This window comes from Moschus berezovskii, chromosome 10, assembly GCF_049115385.1.
Source record: "Moschus berezovskii isolate FMDL1 chromosome 10, NW_MosBer_1.0, whole genome shotgun sequence".
Taxonomy (NCBI): Eukaryota; Metazoa; Chordata; class Mammalia; order Artiodactyla; family Moschidae; genus Moschus; species Moschus berezovskii.
Genome location: NC_142469.1, coordinates 43632164 through 43654609, shown reverse-complemented (window position 1 = coordinate 43654609; position 22446 = coordinate 43632164). Strand labels below are relative to the sequence as shown.

Genomic DNA, 22446 nt, shown 5'->3' with positions numbered 1-22446 from the left:
ATGAGCAGTAAACACTATTGTGATCCACTTTTAAAGAAAATGATCCAGTTTGACCTGAACCCAAACATGAGGACTCAGTTAGATCCAGATGAGGGGACTGTCTACAGTCACCTGGCACGGACTTATCAAAATGTCGGCTTAAACAAAAAGTTGTTATTGTTGTTGTTGGTGGTGGGCTGTTCTAGAATCAGAAGATTTAAGAGATATAATAGATAGAATCTAGATCCTTATGCTTTGATTCTTGATTGCGATGAAACTGTCACTGAAGGGGAATTGCTTTGTTCTTAAGAGCAACATGCTAAAGTATTTAGAGCAAAATGTCTTGATGTCTTCAACTTGTTTATTTTTTTCAATCAGTAAAGGCAGAGATGATTGAGAGAGAGAGAGAGAGAGAGAGAGTGGGAGTGAAAAGAAGGCAGATGTGAAAAAACTCTAGCCTAAATATTGATTTGGAGTTCATATTGAAAAATTCCCTATTGCTTGTTACTCAGGCCAGGCAAGTCCACAAGTTCACCATTTGGCCTCAGAGTATAAATCTGGCTACTCTGACGTCTTATAAAGATCTGTCTTTGGTCTGGCTTCTATTAAAGTTTAAGCTTACAGGAAGAGATTTACTCTCTGAAAATCAGAGAGTATCAGAGGAATTTCTTACAGATGTCCCTTACAAAGTATTCCAAATTCGTTTCTCTCAATTAATTTTTCAGTCAATTTTCTATACCCATTTCATTATATTTTTAATTTAATTTGCAAATAAAATGGCATTCGCATTTTCTTGAGTAACTGTCCCTTCAGTTACCACTCATTTCCTTTTCTAGAATCTCAATTATGTTATGATACGTGCCACAATAATTGCATTGTAAAAAGTCATGAACCATGATAATAGGGAGGCTATTCATAAAAACCCCCTCACTGTCTACTTACATTAAGGGCTTGATTCTTAAATTTGAAAGAAAAATTCCATGATTGTGTTAGCTAGTGGAGAATCTTTGTGCTTTAATAGGCCATATAACCCAGGGACTGGGCACGTACACATGTGTGGTTTTGGAACACGGTTTTGAAGCAAGTCTTTGGGGCTTCTTACTTTAAAAATATCAAAAGTAGTTTGATATAAATTCACATTTTTCAGGACTGCCCTGGTGGCGCAGTGGATAAGAATCTGCCTGCCAATGCAGGGGACGCGGGTTCGATCCCTGGAAGATTCCACATGCCCCTGAACAACTAAGCCTCTGCGCCACAACTCCTGAACCCTTGCTCTAGAGCCTTCAAGCTGCAGCTACTGACGCCTGCTTGCCTAGAGCCTGTGCTCAGAACCGAGAGAAGCCACTGCAGTGAGAAGCCCTCACACAACAACCCGAGAGTAGCCCCTATTCTCCGGAACTAGAGAAAGCCCTCGCAGCAAAGGAGACCCAGTGCAGCCAAAAATAAATAAATAAAATAGAGCAGGTGTACATGTCAACAAAATAAATGAAACCTTTAAAAAAATATCCAAAGTTTTAAAAGACTCCTCAGTCACATAGTCTATGGAGTGGCATAGAGTCGGACACGACTAGAATGACTGAGCACATCATACAAACAGTCACCAATTTGACCGTTTTGCTCTTTTGCTGGGTCATCATTTTTGAGCATCTCAGAATCAGCACCTGGGTCCCAAAAGACCAGTTTTCAGTAGCCCACTGGCACATTGAATACCTTCAAAGTCCTACCCCGATTCTCTGATGCCTTTGAGAGATGCACCTGTCTGTTGCACAGTCTTTGCCACTTGCACTTTTTTCTCAGAAAACATTCTGTAATTTATTTCAGCTGGAACTTTAATAATTCTGTGCTGGGCACTGTGCTGTGCTTTGTAAGGAAGGGATGAAGAAGTAAGCTGTGCCCTTCTGGTTTCTAGGGAGAGTGAGATTCAGCAGGAATGGAACACATGTGTATACTTCAGTCTTACATCAGCTAGAGTATGGCACATCGCCTATGCAAGTCATAAACAAAGTATTGTCCTGGCTTCTTTTTTCATTGTTCTAAAATAACGAGATGCTCCTTCCTTCCTCATGATTCAATTTCTCCCTCTGCTTCACCAATATGGCAGCTGCGTAATATGTTGTGGTGATCAGCCCAGAGCGTACATTTCTTGAGCCAGTTCCTGACATTCATTAAATACCTTTAGTACCTATCAAAGTTGTGGTCTGTGGTAGAGTTTTGAAAATTATTATTGCCTAAAATGAACGGACGGATGGAGAGGTGGTAAACGTGTGTGTACTAAGTCGCTTTAGACATGTCCAACTCTGTGCGACCCTGTGGACTGTAACTTGCCAGGCTCCTCTGTCCATGGGATTCTCCAGGCAAGAATACTGGAGTGGGTTGCCATGCCCTCCTCCAGGAGACCTTTCTGACCCAGGGATGAAACCCGAGTCTCTTATGTCTCCTGAATTGGCAGGTGGGTGCTTTACCACTAGCCCCACCTAGGAAGCCTGAGTTGATGAATCGTCATCAAAAAACCCCAGATGTCCATAAGATTTTCTGTGATCAGACTGATATAAGTTTCAGGGTTTAGAGGCCTTTGCCTTCAATCTCTTACTGATTTTGTTCTGTAATCTCAGGAATAAAATCACCATGATGAGGACAACGAAAAGTTTAGTTGTCTTGTTTGTATCTTGTACTATTACTTTTCCCTTGTCACAAATCGTGTACCAGAGCAAATCATCTTTACCACCATGACCTTAGAAACTAGCTTCTTTACTTCTACTTAGTACTTGCTCAGTTTCTGGCCCAGTTTTATAATTTTCTTAATCAGTTCCCCTGAGGACAAACTCTGACCTCAGTCAGTAATTCATTTCTGGGGACGCAGAAATCATCTCTGCTAGTTCATAAGGAGATTATAACCCAGTCAGTGCTCATTAGTAAGTGGAAATAAAGACTAGGTGCAATGGACATACCATTTCCAGTGCTATAAACTTGGAAGAGCTTTTAAACTATAAGGAGCTTTGAGTCTATCTGATTACTTGGACAGGAGGAGGAAGGATTAAAACTCACTTTTAAACTGCTTGGGTTAATAGTAACATCATTTGTATGATATTGAGACAGCTTAAATTAAGTATCAAGAGGTTAAACTATTGAATGACTTATAAATCCTGGTACTTAATACAGTGAGTAGATGGTAAAGGAAATAAAGAAAATGTGCTTTTTCTTAGTTGAATAAATGTTAAGTAAATGGCAGTAAATATATGAATTCCACCGGTAGTTCTGCCTCTTCTTGGTATAACCATTTCAATGATTAGAGTGGCAACTAAATGCCAGAATGATAGGTGATTTCCATGCATTATCTCTGACTCACAGTACTATAACGTAAGCTCTATTTCCCGTAATTTACAGATGAGGAAACTGGCTCTCACAGAGGTTAAATAACTTTCCCTGGTCACACAGCTAAGAAGCGGCTCCCAGAAATCAAACCTAGATCTATCTCAATCCGTGAATAAAATATTTACATGGACATAAATCAGTAAAATGAATGACATTGACCTAGTCAAGGAATTTAGTTGTAGAAGCTTGACAGTGGTATGTAGTTACCACACAAAGCCAGATATTCTAGCCTGTGGACCAAGAATGTGCCTGCCGTATCAGTAAACAAAGGATATTGCTGCCATCAAGCCAGCAGTCACAGAAGCCACTCCAGACTATGCATCCTGAGGGGGATTCAGGATGGAGAAAAAAAAAGATAGAGGCCCTAGATAGCTAAGGTGCTATCAAAGGAATGATTTCAATGAGCCCAGACTCTCTTGTCTTACACAGAAAGGTGCTAAATTCTTTAACTTGAGATGTTTGGTTTTCTTTGAGTAATCTCTGATGTTCTGACTACCTGTATTTTTTTGTTTGTTTGTTTGTTTTGCAAAAACCCTCTATGTCCTGGCTTCTCCCATATCTCTTTGGAGTAGTTCCTGGGAGTGATCCGAGAGGCTATTTTCCAGGCGTAAGTCCTCAGAAAATCTGCCAAATAGAACATAATTCTCAACTTTTAGGTTCTGTGTGTGTGTGTTTTCCCAGTCAACAAGCCTTTCCATGGTCTGCCACTCAGGATTTGGCCACCATTTCTCTCCATCTTACTTCAACAATGCTTGTCTTGATGAAAATCACAACATCAGTTCTATACACCTGAGTGAACTTAAGGATTTTTTTTTTTTTAACCTGTCTCAGGGACACTGGAAGTTTTAGATTTCCTCTAATTGTTAGTAAAATGTTTTTAACCATGTTACAAGAATCTCTGATATACATTAACAAGAGACATATTTTGAAGGTCTTCCCTTCACAGGAAATTCAGGAGTCTACATAGATCACACTTCTGTGAAGCTGATGCTGGCGAGGTGCTCAGGATATAAAGGTGAGCGGAAGCTGCTCTTGTCCTCATGGAATGTATAGTCTACCAGGAGAGCTGGAGTATCAGTGAATATGTATATTGTGTTAGTAGCTCAGTCGTGTCTGACTCTTTGTGACCCATGGACTGTAGCCCACCAGGCTCCTCTGTCCATGGAATTCTCCAGGCAAGAATACTGGAATGGGTTGCCGTTCTCTTCTCCAGGGGATCTTCCTGACCCAGGGATCAAAGCTGGGTCTCCTGCATTGCAGGCAGATTCTTTGCCGTCTGAACCACCAGGCAGGCCCTTATAAATGAGTAATCATGTTCAATAATTTGATCACTTGGTAGCAGTACATATACAATGGTAATAATTATATAGTAGAATAAGTGCTCCAAAGGAAACAAATGAAGTTCAATAAAATAGTTTATCAAAGGCATAAGACTTAAGCCTGGGCTTAGGGGAAGATTTTCAGGAGAAGTAATGCTTAATGGAGGGAGGAGCCTTTCAGGCCCAAAGAGCATTTCATCAGTGCGTGATCTGGCATTGTGGGGAGGGGCTTAGCACATCACAGAACTGAAGAAAGGACCTGGTATGGAGAACAGAGGAGAGTGATGAGAGTTAAGACTAAAGAGGCGGACAGGGTCCAGACACTGAGCAATACGTGCTTTGTGGGCCTGGCTGAGGATTTTGGTCTTTGTCTTAGGGACAATAGGGATCCACTGAAGAGTTCTAACCAAGGGGCAGGGAGTGGTGGGTGTGAGCCACAGAAAGACTGAAAGTGGAGCAGAGTACATGCAGGCCCACCAAGCAGGAGGTTGTTGTCAGCAGCTGGGGCCAGAGATAAGGGTGACTCAGCCTGGGGTAACAGCCAAAGCGGGGGGGGCGGTATGTCTAGTTGTGAGAAGTGAGTGCCTTGGGCAAGCACATGCAGAGAGAAGGGGAAGTCAGAGGCTTGGAAAGTTTCTGACTGATCTTGTCTGAACATGATACTGGCAGGTGTTTAAAATTAGGGGTCCAAACGACATTTTGCTTGGGTTTGCCCTTCCTGGAAGTTATTTGGAAACATGAGATAAATATTTAGATTATAAGAAAGGATAAAAAACTTCTCTCTTTTATAAACCCATCTAATTCTGAGGGAGAGAGAAATTGATGATTTTATTTAGTCCCTTGAGCAGTGAGGGCTGTGGTGGGTGGGTGCTCACAGTTAGGAGATTGAAGCTTCATCTAACTCTCAGAAACTGGGTTGTTATGAACTGTCCAATCAGCCTGGAGCAGAAAGGAATGGCTATAACAGCTGAAGTGCAGAATTTGTGCTCAGTTCTCCCATACCTAAGGGACACTCATGCCTTTACACTGTTACCTTTCCTTGAAAAGGGACTTCAGACCATTTCTGAAAGATCTGTAGAGATCTGAAGGCTCAAAAACAAGTCTTCTTTGTAAAAATTCTTTTAGTAAACTGGTTGCCAAAAACAAAAAAAAAACACTGTCCATTCCTTTGATATAATTCACTTAAAAAAATCATGCTGGAGCCCTCTCAGTCTTTTGGACTGAGGAACAAGATGGTAAGAACCAACACAGAACAAAATCACACAGTGGGAGTCCCCTCTCCCTTCTTTTCTAACACCCTTGTTCTTTTCCACACTGAGCTTCTGTGACTCGTATTTCTTTTTTAGATGCTTGTTTCCCAGAGACTGAATTCTTACTTACCTACTCCAGGAGTCATCCTATATTGTTATTTTCCCCACAGTAGTTTTTACAAGACCCTGCCTAACATGTTGGGAAAAAATTGTATTTGGAATCATGGTATTTCAAGCCCGCTGCTAATGCAGAGTGCTTCTCTGCAGCTAGTCAACTCCTTGCAGAGATATTCTTGCCAGGGCTCACTAGTTTTAGGTACTAGTTGTGTACCGACCATGCACTAGCATGGATTATGATCAACTATTACATTGAAATTCACCCATTATTCAGTTATTAGTAGTACTGATGATTTGGTGAATTAAATCCATATTAAAATTCTATTTGAATTTCAAAATCTCTCCCCTCACTGACCTATAGGAGCTGCTGACAATCTCAGCTAACAACCCTATGTGTCACAGTTTAGTATTACGTACTGTCTCCTCTCTTTTGACGTCACTATTGCAGAGAAAAGACTGGAAGTTAGGCACCAAGATGAAAAATAGGAGCAGATGGACAAATATAGGCTGTTGAACCTTGGACAGTTAATGCCTGATAATGTTAGAAGAGCAAATAAAACAGACATGCGTGAAGATATTTTTTCCTTTTTATATATACATATACATAACTCAGTCATCTTAGAATTGTATGCTTTCGGATCTGATTTTTTTAAAAAAAACAAAACAGAATGCCTTTTTGCCTATTTTCTGGGATGCCAAGAAAAGGGATTAGAGATTTTTTAAGTTGATTTCCTCAAGTGAGACAATTTCTTGTCTAATTTTACCCTGCCATTCTTAAAATCATCATCCTATGAATCTCAATGCATTTTAACTGCATAAGTGCACATCTCTTAGTTATATCTTTTTCTAATATTCATAAAACCTCTCACAAATGAATTGGTTTCCTTGCCATCAAGGTTGGAATAAAAAATATTGCAGCCTGGGGCTCCAGTTCCCATAGAGACGCGGTAGATGGCAGTGTGCAACGGCAGATTTCCACTTCTCGGCCTTGTAGGGGCAACTGACTGGGAATAGATAAAATCTCTGGACAGGAGTGTTGTTCTTTCCAGCCCGGTCAGAGGAAGAGGTCATCTTCCTAGGAAACGATTTCTCCACAGAAACTTAGTTTTGCTGAATCAGTAAACCGAAGTTACTTGAAATACTTTGACACCAAAGAATCTTAAGCTTCTTTAAGCCTGAAAAAAAAATCTGCACTTCAAAACTCTTCTTCAATGCATGGAATAAACTTTCAGTTATATGATGTGCTGACCTCACTGTGCTTAGTTTTTTATTAATCCCTGAACAAGATCACTCTGGGCAGCCTACAGATAAATCCTCTGGACATTTCATAAGCACAAGCTGGATATACTTTGCGATTTGACTTTTCAACATCCTGGCTGGACTGATTTGAGCATCAGTATATACCTTCAAGGCCATGTTTAATTAGGTGACTGTTCTTTGATTATTTTAAAGCATTTTTATATTTTTGTGTAATAGCTCCTCTAAAACTTAGTGATTATTTTTCAATAGCCTAAAATATATGTAAGGCAATTTAAATTTTTTATTGCAGAAGAGAGGCATCTGGGATAGTTTTGTTGAAGATTTTAAGACTGTGATTACTTCATTAATAAGCAAATAAGTCATTTCTAATATGCTTCTCGTTTTAAACACTAGCAGAGGAGACCTTGGTCAATACCAGTATTTTTTTTTTTTTAAAGAGGATTTACCTAGAATAGAAGTTTTTAGAGGAAAGATACTATGCATAAATTGTGTACAACATTGTATTACATTGAAACTTAATAATTTAAGTAGACATGCTCTTGCCTTCCCACCCTTTCTTCCCATCTGGATTTGTGTTGTTGAATTGGGAGCTTTGCTCTGATCTCCATTCGGCAGTGTATGTGGTTGCCTGGCCTTTCTCACTTGGACTAATATGCTACAACATATTTCTTTTCCCAGACTTCCTTGTTCATTTAGAGTTCAGACCTGTGTCCAATTACACAGTCCCCTGGAACTCCTAGCTTTGGATTTTCCTGGCCTGACTTCCGGCTCCAGTTAGGCTGAACTGCTAGATCTTCTCAAGTGTTGATTCCATTGGCCTTTGGATTCCAGAGTTGTGTTGTCAATTGCAGGAGTCTCTTTTCCTCAGTGTCTTTAACATGATCTTTTGGGAGTTGCTTTTCCCCTTCCTTAAATGGTGGTGTTGCCCAGGGTCCTGCCCTAGGCCCTCCTTTCTAATCTTCTAGGCTTTCATTTACATGTCCATGCTAACCCCTTCCAGTTCCAAGTCTGCCGAGCCTTCCCTTGAGATTCAGAACTTAGATGCATCACATCAATAGAGGCACTTAGATGTCCTCCTGCCACCAATGGCAGGGCCATCACAGCAGATAGTAGTACATATTTGTGGTAGAAGTATAAGTGCTGCTGCTAAGTCACTTTAGTTGTGTCTGACTCTGTGTGACCCCATAGATGGCAGCCCATCAGGCTCCGCCGTCCCTGGGTTTCTCCAGGCAAAGCATGTATGCTCAATTGTGTCTAACTCTTTGTGACCCCGTGGACTGTAGCCCACCACCCTCCTCTGTACCTGGGATTCTCCAGGCAAGAATACTAGAGTGGGTTGCCATTTCTTCTTTCAGGGGATCTTCCCGACCCAGGGATCAAACTGGCATCTCTTGCATCTCCTGCATTGACAGGTGAATTCTTTACCACTGCGCCACCTGGGAAGTGGTAGAAGTACAGGAATCAATAAAGAAATTCATTACAGACTATCAATCCATAATACTTATTAGATACTTCCTGTGGGCAATCGTGGATAATTGGAATTGTTTTAGGATGTGAGGAGAGCTTGGTTAGAATATAAAGCTATACTAAGTACCTCCAGTCCATTCATGTAGAATAGATTAGTTGACATTGCTTTCAATGGCCTTTGATGCCATTTTAAGAAATGAGCATTAATAGGTATGAAGATTCTGAAAAGAGGATGTCTAAAAACAGACCAAACTATGCTGTCCTCTGTTATCTATATATAGATGTGGCTTAAAGATGTTTGAGTAACCAGTAGTCCAGCACATACCGCACACCATCTTGTCTACTTAACAGTATTATTTACTTTCTCATATATTTGTCTTACCTCCATTAATTGTGCTGTAACATACAGGGCATCAGCAGTATCATTCCTGTTTGAGGGTCGCCTCAGTATTTTAACAATGTGTGTGTCTCACAGATAGCAGACGCTCATTTGATGTTTGTGTGTAAAATTTGGGATGTAGCTGGCTCTTCTGAAGGAGAGTTATTTTGGTTAGTTTATTTGGACTTACCTCATGACGACGGGCAGCACAGCGTGTTATGTTTATAGTAACTGAAACATTTGACTGTATAAGGCATCCTGCGCTGTGTACACGAAACTGGGCAGTCTTTTCTGATTAGTCATTGCCATTTCTTGTCTTGCAATGATCTGAGGAACTCTAATAGAACTGTAAAAAAACTGAGAGCCAATGTCCAAGCAGAAAGGACACTTAGAAGTATAGACAAGCCAATAAGTCACACCTATGTCTTCAGTTAGATGATAACTGTCAGAAAAATGAAAAATATGGTAGAAAATATAGCTGGGGTCCAGGGTTTTCAATCCCTGGGTAAAGTCTGATGAGATTGTCAAGATAGCATGGATCCACATAGCTCCAGAAACTAAAAAAAAAAAAAGAAAAAAACCAAACTAGATTAGCACCTATTTTAATTGACCTTCAATTGGATTGGACTGTATGCATAAAATATTCCGATTTTAACAGGGTAGAAATTTATTTCTGTCTCCTGTGAAAGACACTGCTGCCTGCTGCATACTAAGTTGTTTCAGTTGTGTCCAACTCTTTGTGACCCTATGGACTGTAGTCCATGAGGCTGCTCTGTCCATGGGATTCTCCAGGCAAGAATCCTGGAGTGGGTTGCCATTCCTCCTTCAGGGGAGCTTTAGAGTCTTTTATGTCTCCTGTATTGGCAGGTGGGTTCTTTACCACTAGCGCCACCTGGGAAGTCCCATGAAAGACACCAAAGATACTTAATCCAGAGAACTTTAGTAACACACTAGGGTCACTCAGTTTGGTGATGGTAAAACTTTGAATTCATCATCTGAGAGGTTAAAATGATAACAGCATCTGCCTTCTGTGCTGCAAAGATTTAATTCTGGAAAACATGACATACTTAGAAAAGTGCCTGGCAACACAGTAAAAGTCCTAAGTGTTAATATTATTAGGGACCTTGGATGAATCAAGAGATCACATCCATAAGTGAAAACTAACGCTGTGATAACTTACTTGTAGAAAGGATGCAGGGTGTTATAAGAGGATATAATCGGGGTTTCTGGAACTTCTCTGGTGGTTCAGTGGTTAAGACCCTACACCTCACTGCAGGGGGCACAGTTCCATCCCTGATCTGTGAACTAAAATCCCACATGGCTGGGTGTTGGCCCAGTAGCCAGCTGAAACTGGTTCTAGGCAGAGAGAACTAACCTGTCCTGAATCGGGATGGAGGATGGGGAAGGACTAAAAGGAGGGTTTGTGGATTCTAGAAGATGAGTCTTGAGAGAGGGGCAGCTTCCAAGAGGACATAGTAGGGATTTTGGTCTGTAACTGAAGAGCGGTGGGCCTGCTCATCCAAAGAGGATGCCTGGAGGGTGATTTCAGCTGGATCTAGCCTTATTCGTGAGCCTGATTGTTGGTCTCTGACCTCTGGGAGACTGGTGAGCCCCTGAGCTGGAGGGGACTGTGGGCAGGGCTCACCTAACTACCTGAATTCCCTGAGGTCCAGGTGGTGCAGCTCTAGGCTTTTGAAGAGATTTGCAGGCTGCTTTCAATAATACATTGAATGTCAGATAGTTAGGGGAAAAGGAAATTTATTTTGACTTAGACTTCCTCACCTACACAAAAATATTTCGACAGCCCTAAACCAGAGGAGAAACATATGGATAATCTGAAAACACTTATATTTGGCTCTAGAAGTTGCAAAGATAAACAGCCCCAGGGGCAGGGTTATGTGTATGTCATTGTTCCTGCAAATTCACACCGACTCCCTCTGGCCTCTGCAAACTCACACCGACCCTTGCTCAGAGTCTGGGACCTACAGGGTGACAGAAGAGTGAGGCCACTAGGGGTGACTAAGCAATACTTTATTTGAAGGCAAGTGTCTAAGGTCATTGAAACTTACATGAAGACCCAGTCTAGAATTTGGTATTTTTTATAGGTAATTTTCTGTAGATAAAGGACTCTGTGGCTAGTTCCTAGACATCTTGTGAATAAAACACATAAAATTATTCCATTTTTTTCCTCAATATTTTTGAAAATAAAATCAGAGGTATAAAAATTAAGAGGTCCTGAATAATACAAGAGTAGAGGTTATATTTTATTAAATATATAACTAAGGAATCTCATCATCCTTGGCTTTTTTTTTGAACATACTGTATATTCTAAAGTGCCTAAAATGTTCTCTTCGTGGAGCTTGCCAGGTCTGCAAAGCATGGCTCCTTTTGAAGAGGAGAGCATGGGCGCTCCATTAGCGGGCTTTGGTGGCATCAATAATTCAGAGAAGTGCCCTGTCTTCTTTCAGATACACAGAAGTGTCCAGTTTAATGTATCACAGGGGAACAGAGGAGAGAGGAGATGAGTCCCACACCAGGGGATGGAAGTTAATTGTGAGAAGCTGCCCCACTACAGCTGCTGCCTTTTGAAAAATATAAACAGGGTTTAAGTAAACACATCATCATCTTGTAGGAACGTTAGGGCTGACTATGCCCCCTCCCTCACCAAAGTTGCATCTTATCTAACTAGCATATGTGAAAGTCGATTTCTTTTTTAATCAGGAAACCACGGAAACAAGCTCATTTTGTGATTTAAACTCAACTTGTAAGCACTAATGATAATTAAAATTTATTCTAAAAATTAAAAAAAAACTTCATGTACATTTTTGATATATTGTCATGAGAGTATTGATATTATAGATAAGTGACTCCAAATATTTCCAGCACTTGAAAATTTAAAAAATGACATTTCTCCCTGAACTCAGCATTATGGTAGTAATGAAGAATCTAGAATCAAAGTATTTCTGGGGAAGAAATATTTCTTCCAGCATACCAAGTCTCAGAGGCAGCAGTGAGTCAGTGTGTAATCAAGCCACATTCGGATCTGGCTGAAAAATGTATGTCAATGAGAGATGATGCTTTTTGTCATAGTTAAACATCTCTTGGGTCTATTAGATGTCAGACACCGCTGTAGAGAACAACTTGATTTGGCATCATCATCGTAGTTAATAATTGAAATAGAAAAAGAAAGAACCCTCATCATAATTGGGCAAAGGTATGAAGATGATTCATATTTAAATACATAATATGAATTGGTTCTGAGATTACAGAAGCCACACAAAAAAATGGTTGGGTTCATCATTAGGGTCTTTGGTTGTCAAGAAGCTGAGATTTGGGGCTTCCTCTTAGAGTCATGAAATTTGTTGTAGAGCAATGGTCCTTCAATAATGGCCAGAGGATTCCTGATCATTAGAGTCGCTATTAGGGCATCTAATACTAATACTATTAGGGCAAACTCTTCCCTTTCCAACTAAATATCTGTGGGAAGCCAAATTTTCTTCACATAGTTCAACCGAAACAACATATGACAACAGATTGCAGAGACAGATATAAGGATCCATCAGTCTTCTGTTAAGCAGGAATTACAGGGGTTTGTAAACATGCAAAACAGTGGGATTCTTCTCACTAATTATTTTCTTGCTCCAGAGGAAAATGTTATTTTTTATAAAACTGTTATTTATGTTAACATATAGTAGTTTTGTTTTATTAAATGAACTAGATATATTCTTTAAAATTTTCTGTTTTAATTTCTAACGGTGTATATATGCTGAAATAGAATTCACATAAACGCAAAGATTTTGAGATTTTGAGGGTACTCGGTCAACTTTAAGAGTGTGAGAAGTCTTGAGATTAAGATTTTAAAATTTTGAGACCCATTGATATAGATTTTTAACTCATGAAAGTGAAATCAGTGACCAGATAAATTGTCCATGGCAACAAAAATTCATTGACCTTCCAAATGCTACATTTTTAAATTAATTTTTAAAAATTGCTGTATAGTTTATTTACAATATTGTGTTTCAGGTGTACAGCAAAGTGATTCAGTTATATATATATGAATACATATGTGTATGTGGATGTATATTCATGGTTGGTGTTGATCAGTCGCTCAGTCATGTCTGACTCTTTGTGACTCCATGGACTGAAGAATGCCAGGATTCCCTATCCATCACCAGGGATTGAACCTGTGTCTGCTGCATTGGCAGGAGGATTCTTAGCCTCTGTACTACTAGGAAGTGAAGTGAAGTGAAAGTCACTCAGTTGTGTCTGACTCTTTGCAATCCCATGTTCTATATAGTCCATGGAATTCTCCAGGCCAGAATATTGGAGTGGGTAAGCCATTCCCTTCTCCAGATCTTCCCAACCAAAGAATTGAACCCAGATCTCCCACATTGTGGGCGGATTCTTTACCCGCTGATTCACTAGTCCTATATATATATAATTTTCTTTTCAGATTATTTTTCATGGTAGATTATCATCAGTTCAGTTCAGTCACTCAGTCGTATCTGACTCTTTGCCACCCCATCGGCTACAGCACACCAGGCCTCCCTGTTAATCACCAATTCCCAGAGTTTACTCAAGCTCATGTCCATTGAGTTGGTGATGCCCTCCAACCATCTCATCCTCTGTCATCCCCTTCTCCTCCTGCTTTCAATCTTTCCCAGCATCAGGGTCTTTTCCAAGTAGTCACTTGTTTGCATCAGGTGGCCAAAGTATTGGAGTTTCAGCTTCAGCATCAGTTCTTCCAATGAATATTTAGGATTGATTTCCTTTAGGTTTGACTGGTTTGATCTCCTTGAAGTCTAAGGGATGCTCAAGAGTCTTCTCCAATACCACAGTTCAAAAGCATCAATATTTTGGCACTCAGCTTTCTTTATAGTCCAATTCTCACATCCATACATGACTACTGGAAAAACCACAGCTTTGAATAAATGGACGTTTGTCAGCAAAGTAATGTCATTGCTTTTTATTATGCTGTCTAGGTTGGTCATAGCTTTTCTTCCAAGGAGCAAGTGATGGGAATACCAGACCACCTTACCTGCCTCCTGAAGAACCTGTATGCAGATAAAGAAGCAACAGTTAGAACCAGACATGGGCCAACGGACTGGTTCCAAATTGGGAAAGGAGTACATCAAGGCTGTATATTGTCACCCTGCTCATTTAATTTATATGCAGAGTAAATCATGCAAAATGCCAAGCTGGATGAAGCACAAGCTGGAATCAAGTTTGCAGGGAGAAATATCAATAACCTCAGATACACAGATGACACCACCCTTATGGCAGAAAGCAAAGAAGAACTATAGAGCCTCTTGATGAAAGTGAAAGAGGAGAGTGAAAAAGTTTGCTTAAAACTCAACATTCAGAAAACTAAGATCATGGCATCCGGTCCCATCACTTCATGGCAAATAGATGGGGAAACAGTGGAAACAGTGACAGACTTCATTTTTTGGGGCTCCAAAATCACTGCAGATGGTGAAATTAAAATGCTACTTGGAAGATTATTGTAAGATATTGGAGAGAGTTCCCTGTTGCTGTTGTTTTAGTTTCTAAATCATGTTCTACTCTTTTGTAACAGCATGGACTGTAGCCCACCAGGCTCCTCTATCCTTGGCATTTCCCAGGCAAGAATGCTAGAGTGGGTTGCTAGTTCCTTCTCCATTGGGCTTCCCAAGTGGCTCAATACTTAAGAAAGTGGTAAGAAACAAACTTTAACATAAAATCTTCAACTCTCACAGATTTCAGACAAAGAAAAGAGGTTACCTATGATGCTACTGAACTGATGATGTTACTAGGGCTTTCCTGGTCGTCCAATGGTAAAGAGTCTGCCTGCAATGCAGGAGATGCAGGAGGCTTGGTTTTATTCCTGGGTTAAGAAGAGCCCCCAGAGAAGAGGATGGCAGTATTTGCTGGGATAATCCCATGCATGGAGGAGCCTCGTGGGCTATTGTCCATCGGGTTGCGAAGAGTAAGATAAAATTGAGTGACTGAGCACACGTGCATGAAGTTTGCATGCAGTTTGTATCTGCTAATCCCATACTCCTAATATATCCATCCCCTACTCCCTTTCCTCTTTTGTAACCCTATGTTTGTTTTCTATGTCTATGGGTCTCTTTCTGTTCTGTAAATACATTCATTTATATCTTTTTTTTTTTTAAGATTCTACATACAAGCCATTTCATATTATATTTGTTTTTGTCCAACTTTACTTTGTATGATAATCTCTAGGTCCATCCATGTTGTTGCAAATGGGATTATTTCATTCTTTTTTATGACTGAATAATATTCCATTATATATAGCTTTAGATACACACACCCCACATCATCTTAAAGCAGTCATCTGTTGATGGGCATTTGAGTTGCTTCCAGTCTTGACTATTGTAGATAGTGCTGTTGTGAACACTGGGGTGCATGTATCTTTTTGAATTAGAGTTTTTATCTTTTTTGATGATTCTGTCTTAGCTCTCCTTCATTGTGATTTTCATTGTCCTTTCTACTTCTAATACAGATGCTACATAATTTATTGTTTAAACTAGAAAACTCTTAAAGTAAAAGAAGGTTCTGGCAAGGCAACAGGCTTACCTGGCTGCTCTCTCTCTTATCGCATTTAATAGCTACCCTCCAAGAGTGGAATTGCTGAGTCCAAGGATATGAAAATGATTCTAGATCCTATTCATTAACATTGTACCAGAGATGTGATTACATTAGGCAATAATTGATTAGATTTCAGCAGTGTATTTTTGTATTTGATCTCCAAAATGTTTTACTTTTTAAAGTTGAACTCTGAAATTGGATAATCTTATTTAGATGGCAGTAGGTTTGCTAGTTTAACTCGAAGAGGATAACTGTAGAACTGTGAAATTTGGCATGTGATTTCATGCCATCATCTTGTTCCAGAAGAGTGAGTTCACTTGATTAGATTTGGAGCTTAGACAATGATCCTGATTGTGGGCGGGGACTGTGATTTCAGTTCAGTTCAGTTCAGTTCAGTTCAGTCGCTCAGTCGTGTCCGACTCTCCGCAACCCCATGAATCACAGCACACCAGGCCTCCCTGTCCATCACCAACTCCCGGAGTTCACTCAAACTCATGTCCACAGAGTCGGTGATGCCATCCAGCCATCTCATTCTCCGTCGTCCCCTTCTCCTCCCACCCCCAACCTTTCCCAGCATCAGAGTCTTTTCCAGTGAGTCAACTCGTCGCATGAGGTGGCCAAAGTATTGCAGTTTCAGCTTTAGCATCAGTCCCTCCAATGAACACCCAGGATTGATCTCCTTTAGAATGGACTGGTTGGATCTCCTTGCAGTATAAGGGACTCTCAAGAGGCCTCTCCAACACCACAGTTCAAAAGCATCGATTCTTCGGCCATCAGCTTTCTTCACAGTCCAACTCTCACATCCATACATGACCACGGGAAAAACCATAGCCTTGACTAGACGGACCTTGGTTGGCAAAGTAATGTCTCTGCTTTTTAGTATACTATCAAGGTTGGTCATAACTTTCCTTCCAAGGAGCAAGCGTCTTTTAATTTCATGGCTGTTTAGGTACTATAAAAGCCAGATTGTTTGAGCTCAAACTCACTTCACGAGGAAGCCTGGAGAGAGCAAGGCACAGACTTGAGAACTTCAGGACATCAGCCGAAAGCCTCTAAATCAGTGTAAGCAATCATTTCTGTCTGGGTTGTTGTCACTATACCACTTCTCTCTAATTGGTTGTGCTTACCTTTTGAATACCCAAGAATAGAGTTGCATAACTGAGGAAATTCCAGACTGTTTTCTGTAGTGGCTCCACCAGATTACATTCCCACCAACAGTACACATCATGTACCAACAGTACACGCCTTTTTCTCCGTATCCTCATCAGCATTCGTTGTTTGTAGGTTGTTTGTTTGATTTATCTATTTATCACAGTAGGTCCTTGTTATCTATTTTAAATGTAGCAGCATGTATTTGTCAATTCCCAAACCTCAATCTATCACCCTAACCCCCAATAACCATAAGTTCATTCTCGAAATCTGTGAGTCTGCTCTGTAAATAAGTTTGTTTGTATCATTTTGAAAAGATTTTGCATGTGAGCAATATCATATGATTATTTGTCTCTCTCTGACTTCATTTAATATGATAATCTCCAGGTCTATCCATGTTGCTTCAAATGACATTTCATTTTTTTTTTTAATGGCTAAGTAACAGTCCATTGTATTTATGTACCACATCTTCTTTATCCATTCTTCTGTTAATGGACATTTAGGTTGCTTCCATGTCTTGGTTATTGTAAATAGTGCTTCAATAAACGTTGGGGTGCATGTATGTTTTTGAATTATGGTTTTCTCCAGCTGTATGCCCGGGAGTGAAATTGCTGGATCATATAGTAGTTCTATTTTTATTTTTTTTTCAGGGAACCTCCATACTGTTCTCCACAGAGGCCGTACTATGTTTGTAGATTTTTTGATGATTGCCATTTGAACAGGATCCTTGCGTTCCATTGCTGGGTCAGGAAGATCCCCTGGAAGAGGGCATGGCAACCCACTCCAGTATTCTTGCCTGGGAAATCCCATGGACAGGGGAGCCTGGCAGACTACAGTCCATAGGGTAGCAAAGAATCGGACACAACTGAAGTGACTGAGCACCCACACATGAGGTGATATTGTGGTTTTGATTTGCTTTTCTCTGATAAGTAGATATGTTGAACATATTTTCGTGTTCCTGTTGGTCACTTTTATGTCTTCTTTAGAAAAATATCTATTTAGATTCTCTGTTTTTAAAATTAGATTTTTTAAAAATTGTATGAGTTCTTTGTATGTTTTGGATGTTAACCCAAATATATAAACCAGTTATATATATATGTGTGTGTGTGTATATATATATATATACAACCCAGATATATATGTATATATATATAACCCAGATATATAAAATGCTCTCTCCCATTCAGTATGCACCCCCTTTTTTATGATTGTATTTAGGTGTGGAAATTCTTTTTCTTCAACTGCAAGTGACTTTCAAAGGAATGCTGTTTAGGGGTGAAGACTGCACTCCTGATTCCTGCTAAAGACCCAGTGGAGTGAAAAAAAAAAAAAAAAAGATCCAGCTGAACTCAGCTCCCATGGAGAGAAGCTGCAGTCAGAGCAGACAGACTTCACCCAGGAGTCTCCAGAAAAGGTAAGCTTCCCCCCATGGAAAAACAATGTCCACTGTCCTATTTCTCTTTCTTGTAATCACTTAAATTTTGGATAGTTTTCCTCAGGGACAGTGCCTTTGCTATGATTCTCTGGTGACTTAGTGTCACTTTCATGTATAAACTATAGAAAGATTTATGTTATTTAATTTTTATATTGGATTTAGGTACATCCTGATTACTGAAGAGCTGATCATGTACCAAAGGCTCCTGATCACCCCCAGAAGCTAATAAAGTGCCATTTTGGCTCAGTTCTCCTGAAGAGTGAGCCTTAGAGACCATGTCCCACCATCTGCAAGAAGAGGCAATCTGTCCAGTTTGTCAGGAGATATACCTCAACCCCATTGCTCTCGCCTATGCCCACAATTTCTGCTTTCATTGCACACAAATTTGGATGGGAGAATAGAAGGATCTGAAATTGATCTGCCCTGTGTGCCGAGCTGTCACTGAGAATCCTCCTTTGGAGGAATGGAATATTAGAGAACTGATTCTTCTCATGACACAACACGGTTCCCAACTGGAAGAAGGTCTGCATAGGAATAATGAGTGCCTGAAGTTCTGAGAGGACATAACTCTGGATGCAGCCACCACCAACCCTTCTTGTCCTCTCTGAGGGCCTAAGGAGTGTCCAGTGTGGGAAGATCTGCCAAAACCTGATGGAAGGTCCCCAGAGATTTTCCTCCTGGCCTGTGTCCAGGATACTCTGTGTTTCTCCTCTGGCTGCCATTACTGGGATGTAGAAGTGGGGAAGAGGAATGAGTGGGCTCTGGGAATCTGCAAAAAATTGGTCGACAGGAAGAGGAAGAGTGGTTTCTCCTTTGAACATGGCTTCTGGGTCATCAGCATGAAGGCTGGGACAATATATACCTGCTCCGTCCCAGAAATCAGAATTCCTGCAAGCCCTCACCTTAGCTGAGTAGGAATTTTTCTAGACATTGAGTTGGAAGAAATCAAGTTTTTGGATGTTAGTCATGATGCTCTCATCTGTATCAACAGTAGTATTTCCTGTTTGGAGCCTTTGTGTCCATTCTTTTGTCCTGAGTTGCCCAGAGAAGGTGGTAATACTGCCCTCCTGACCATCTGTCCATCAGAAATTCATCCCTTTCTAGACTCTTTCAGTGAGGTGAGTGAGATCTTCCATGTGAGAAATGTCAGAATGACCAAAGAAGAGGCAATTTGGTAGACTTTGTTGCCAGGCAATTTTTTATTGATTTGGGGGTATATTTTGTAGACCTTGATGCTAAATAAATTTGTGGCTTCAGAGGGGTGTTATTAAGCACTTTATTATTATTTTTTTTTGAAATGGCCAAGGCTTTGCTTTATTTTTTTTTTAAGTAATTTATTTTTTATTGGAGGCAAATTATTTTACAATATTATATTGGTTTTGCCATATATTGACATGAATTCGCCCCGGGTTTACATCAGTTCCCCCTCCTGAACCCCCTCCCACCTCCCTCCTCCCTTTATCCTCCCTCTGGGTCATCCCCGCACGCCAGCTCTGAGCATCCTATAACATGCATCGACCCTGAACTAGTGATTCATTTCACATACGACAACATACGTGTACTTTAAAACCTCAGATTTTTAGCCTTTACTTGGGGATAATTCTCTTTCTCAGCTAAATATCTGTGACGATCAGAGACTACATTGTGCAGTTATTTTGTAGTATATACAATGGGGAGTTGTAGATTATAAATTAAATTATTACATTCTGTGGATAGGAACAGTGTCTTTTTCATTATTTAATACCTTTACTATAGTAAAATTCCTGATAATGATAACTGTCTTGGTAAAAAGAATAAGATGCCAGGTTGAGATATTTTGACATGAAATTCAAATGTGAGAGACAAAGGTACTGGGAAAGAAAGAAAATTTTCATTTTTACTGTCTTGAAAAACAACCTTTCACTGAGGTCGATATTGCTAGTGGTGATTCATGTTTATTCTAATGTGTGCTTGCGTGCTCAGTCATGTCTGACTCTTGGCGACCCACTGGACCGTAGCCCTCCAGGCTCCTCTATCCATGGGATTTTCCTGGCAAGAATACTGGAGAGGGTTGCTGTTTCCTCCTCTATGGGATCTTCCTAACCCAGAGATCAGACCCGTGTCTTTTGTGTCTCCTACATTGCAGGCGGATTCTTTAGCTCTGAGCCACAAGGGCAGCCCTTTTTTTCTAATTGGAATGCTCAAAATAATTGGTATATTGGGTGGTTGTCAAAGTGGTATGGTATACATGATGGCCAAAGAGGCGCCAACAGGGTCAGTCAGAGAGTATCAAGTTTTGTAACCAAGCAGAACCCTATGGGGCCTTTCTGGGACAGAACCCTCCCCTATATCCTCTGCTTTAGCTCCTCTTTGAAGTGTGTAGATAGTAGTATCTGATGCACATTTCCAGAGTTGTTTTATGGATGCTAAAACACCTACCAAATGGAAGAAGTTAACTCCTTGATGACCATGAACATATAGCCCCCAGGTCCGCTATTGCCTAAGGATTGATAATATTAACCCCAGCGACCCGACTCTCTTACCTCACTGTCAGCCAATCAGAATTGTGCATGAGCTGATCACAAGCCCTGGGATGCTCCTTCCTCACCTGGCCTTTAAAAATGCTTTACTGAAACCCATTGGAGCTTCAGGTGTTTTGACATTGGCTGTCCTGGACTCCTTGCTTGGTGTCCTGCAATAAATACTGCACTTCCCTTCGCACAGCCCTGTCAGTGGGTTGCCTTTACTGCACATGGGTGGGCAGACCCAAGTTTGGTCCAGCAACAGTTTCTCTAAGATTGTGAACTTTCTGGAATCGATTATGTGAGGAGAGAAATGACTGTTTAGAACGTTGGGTCCTCACACATCCAATCTGAAATTTGTGCGCCTCCCTCTCCATGACACCCACACTGTCCCAGACTGCATTTTCCCACACCCCAGTCTTAAATGCTCATGATGGCTCCTTTTCAAACCATTCAGGTGCTCTCAGGTTGTTGTATTTCTAAAATTTACTGAGTCAGCCACTTCCAAGGTCACATCTGTCCTAGAAGAGCTGAGTTGGGACATATGCTGGACTCTGCTTTTGACTTCTTTTCCAAAGAGCCCCAGAGACCCAGAATTGTTGTAGGAAGAGGGTTCATTCCAGGGCCTGAGAGTGGGCTATGTCTAACACTTGGAAATGAATTATCTGAAAAGACACAAGTACTGACAAAACAAAAGACTTTACAGTAAGTCCCCTACACACGAACTTGCAAGTTGCAAACTTTCAAAAATGAAAAGATGTGTTTGCATGTCCAGTCACTAAGCTAGTTCACTTGTCTAGCGTGCACTGCCACATGCACGCATCCTCTACGAGTGGTTGTGTCGTCGTGTACTTTACAGCACTGTACAGAGTACAGCGGCACAGAAACCTTATTTCAAGCCCAGGATGTCCTGAAGCAAGCATAGAAACAGCAGCGGTATATCTGGTACTGCTAAGAAGTGCCAAGTAAGAATGATGGAACTTGCTGTGCAACGCAAGGAGCTTACTAATGATGAAACTGGAGACTCGGAGAAATGACGAAGAGAGACAGGAGGGAGAAGAAGTAACTGAAGAACCAATGAGATTCCTGATGCAGTAAGTGGAAACAGGAAGGGGGTTTTCTTTATTTGAGGAGGCACTATTAGTTTTTGGGCCACAGGACGAGAACATAGAACAGTACACGCAAGTTGTAGCAGCCGTTCAGAGTGCAATCCATGTTATCTATAGAGTGCTACCATGTCATCTGTAACAAGAAAAAAAGATCTACTCCCCAGACATCACTGGATTGTTCTTTTTTTTCAAGAGGGTGGATAGAATTGAATCCAGCAAGGAACCAGAACCTGTGCCATCAACATCAGGAATGAGTGAAAATTCGGCTTGCTCTCCGTCTCCTGTTGCTGATGAGCCTTTAGCTCTACCACCTCCAGCCTCTTCTACCTCCTCCAGTCAGTAACTCTTCTTGCCTGTTCACTTGATGCCAGCCCCTGTATGCCAGCTGTTGTACTGTACTACTGAATTTTTCAGGGTACTTTACTGTAAGATGAAAAATGTTTTCTTAGTTTTTGCTTGTTCATTTTTTATGTATTATTTGTGTGAAAAGTATTTTAAATCTATTACAGTACAGTACT

At 40.6% G+C, this 22446-nt stretch overlaps 1 protein-coding gene across 1 annotated transcript; it reads left to right on the top strand.

The window, feature by feature from the left end:
- Positions 1-19513, top strand: RFPL4B (ret finger protein like 4B). The gene is given in 6 exon segments (XM_088840472.1): positions 1-132; positions 492-668; positions 18190-18297; positions 18879-18904; positions 18906-18993; positions 18996-19513. Coding segments are annotated over 6 exon segments (1032 nt in total). The 3' UTR covers positions 19497-19513.
- The last annotated feature ends 2933 nt before the right edge of the window (positions 19514-22446 follow it).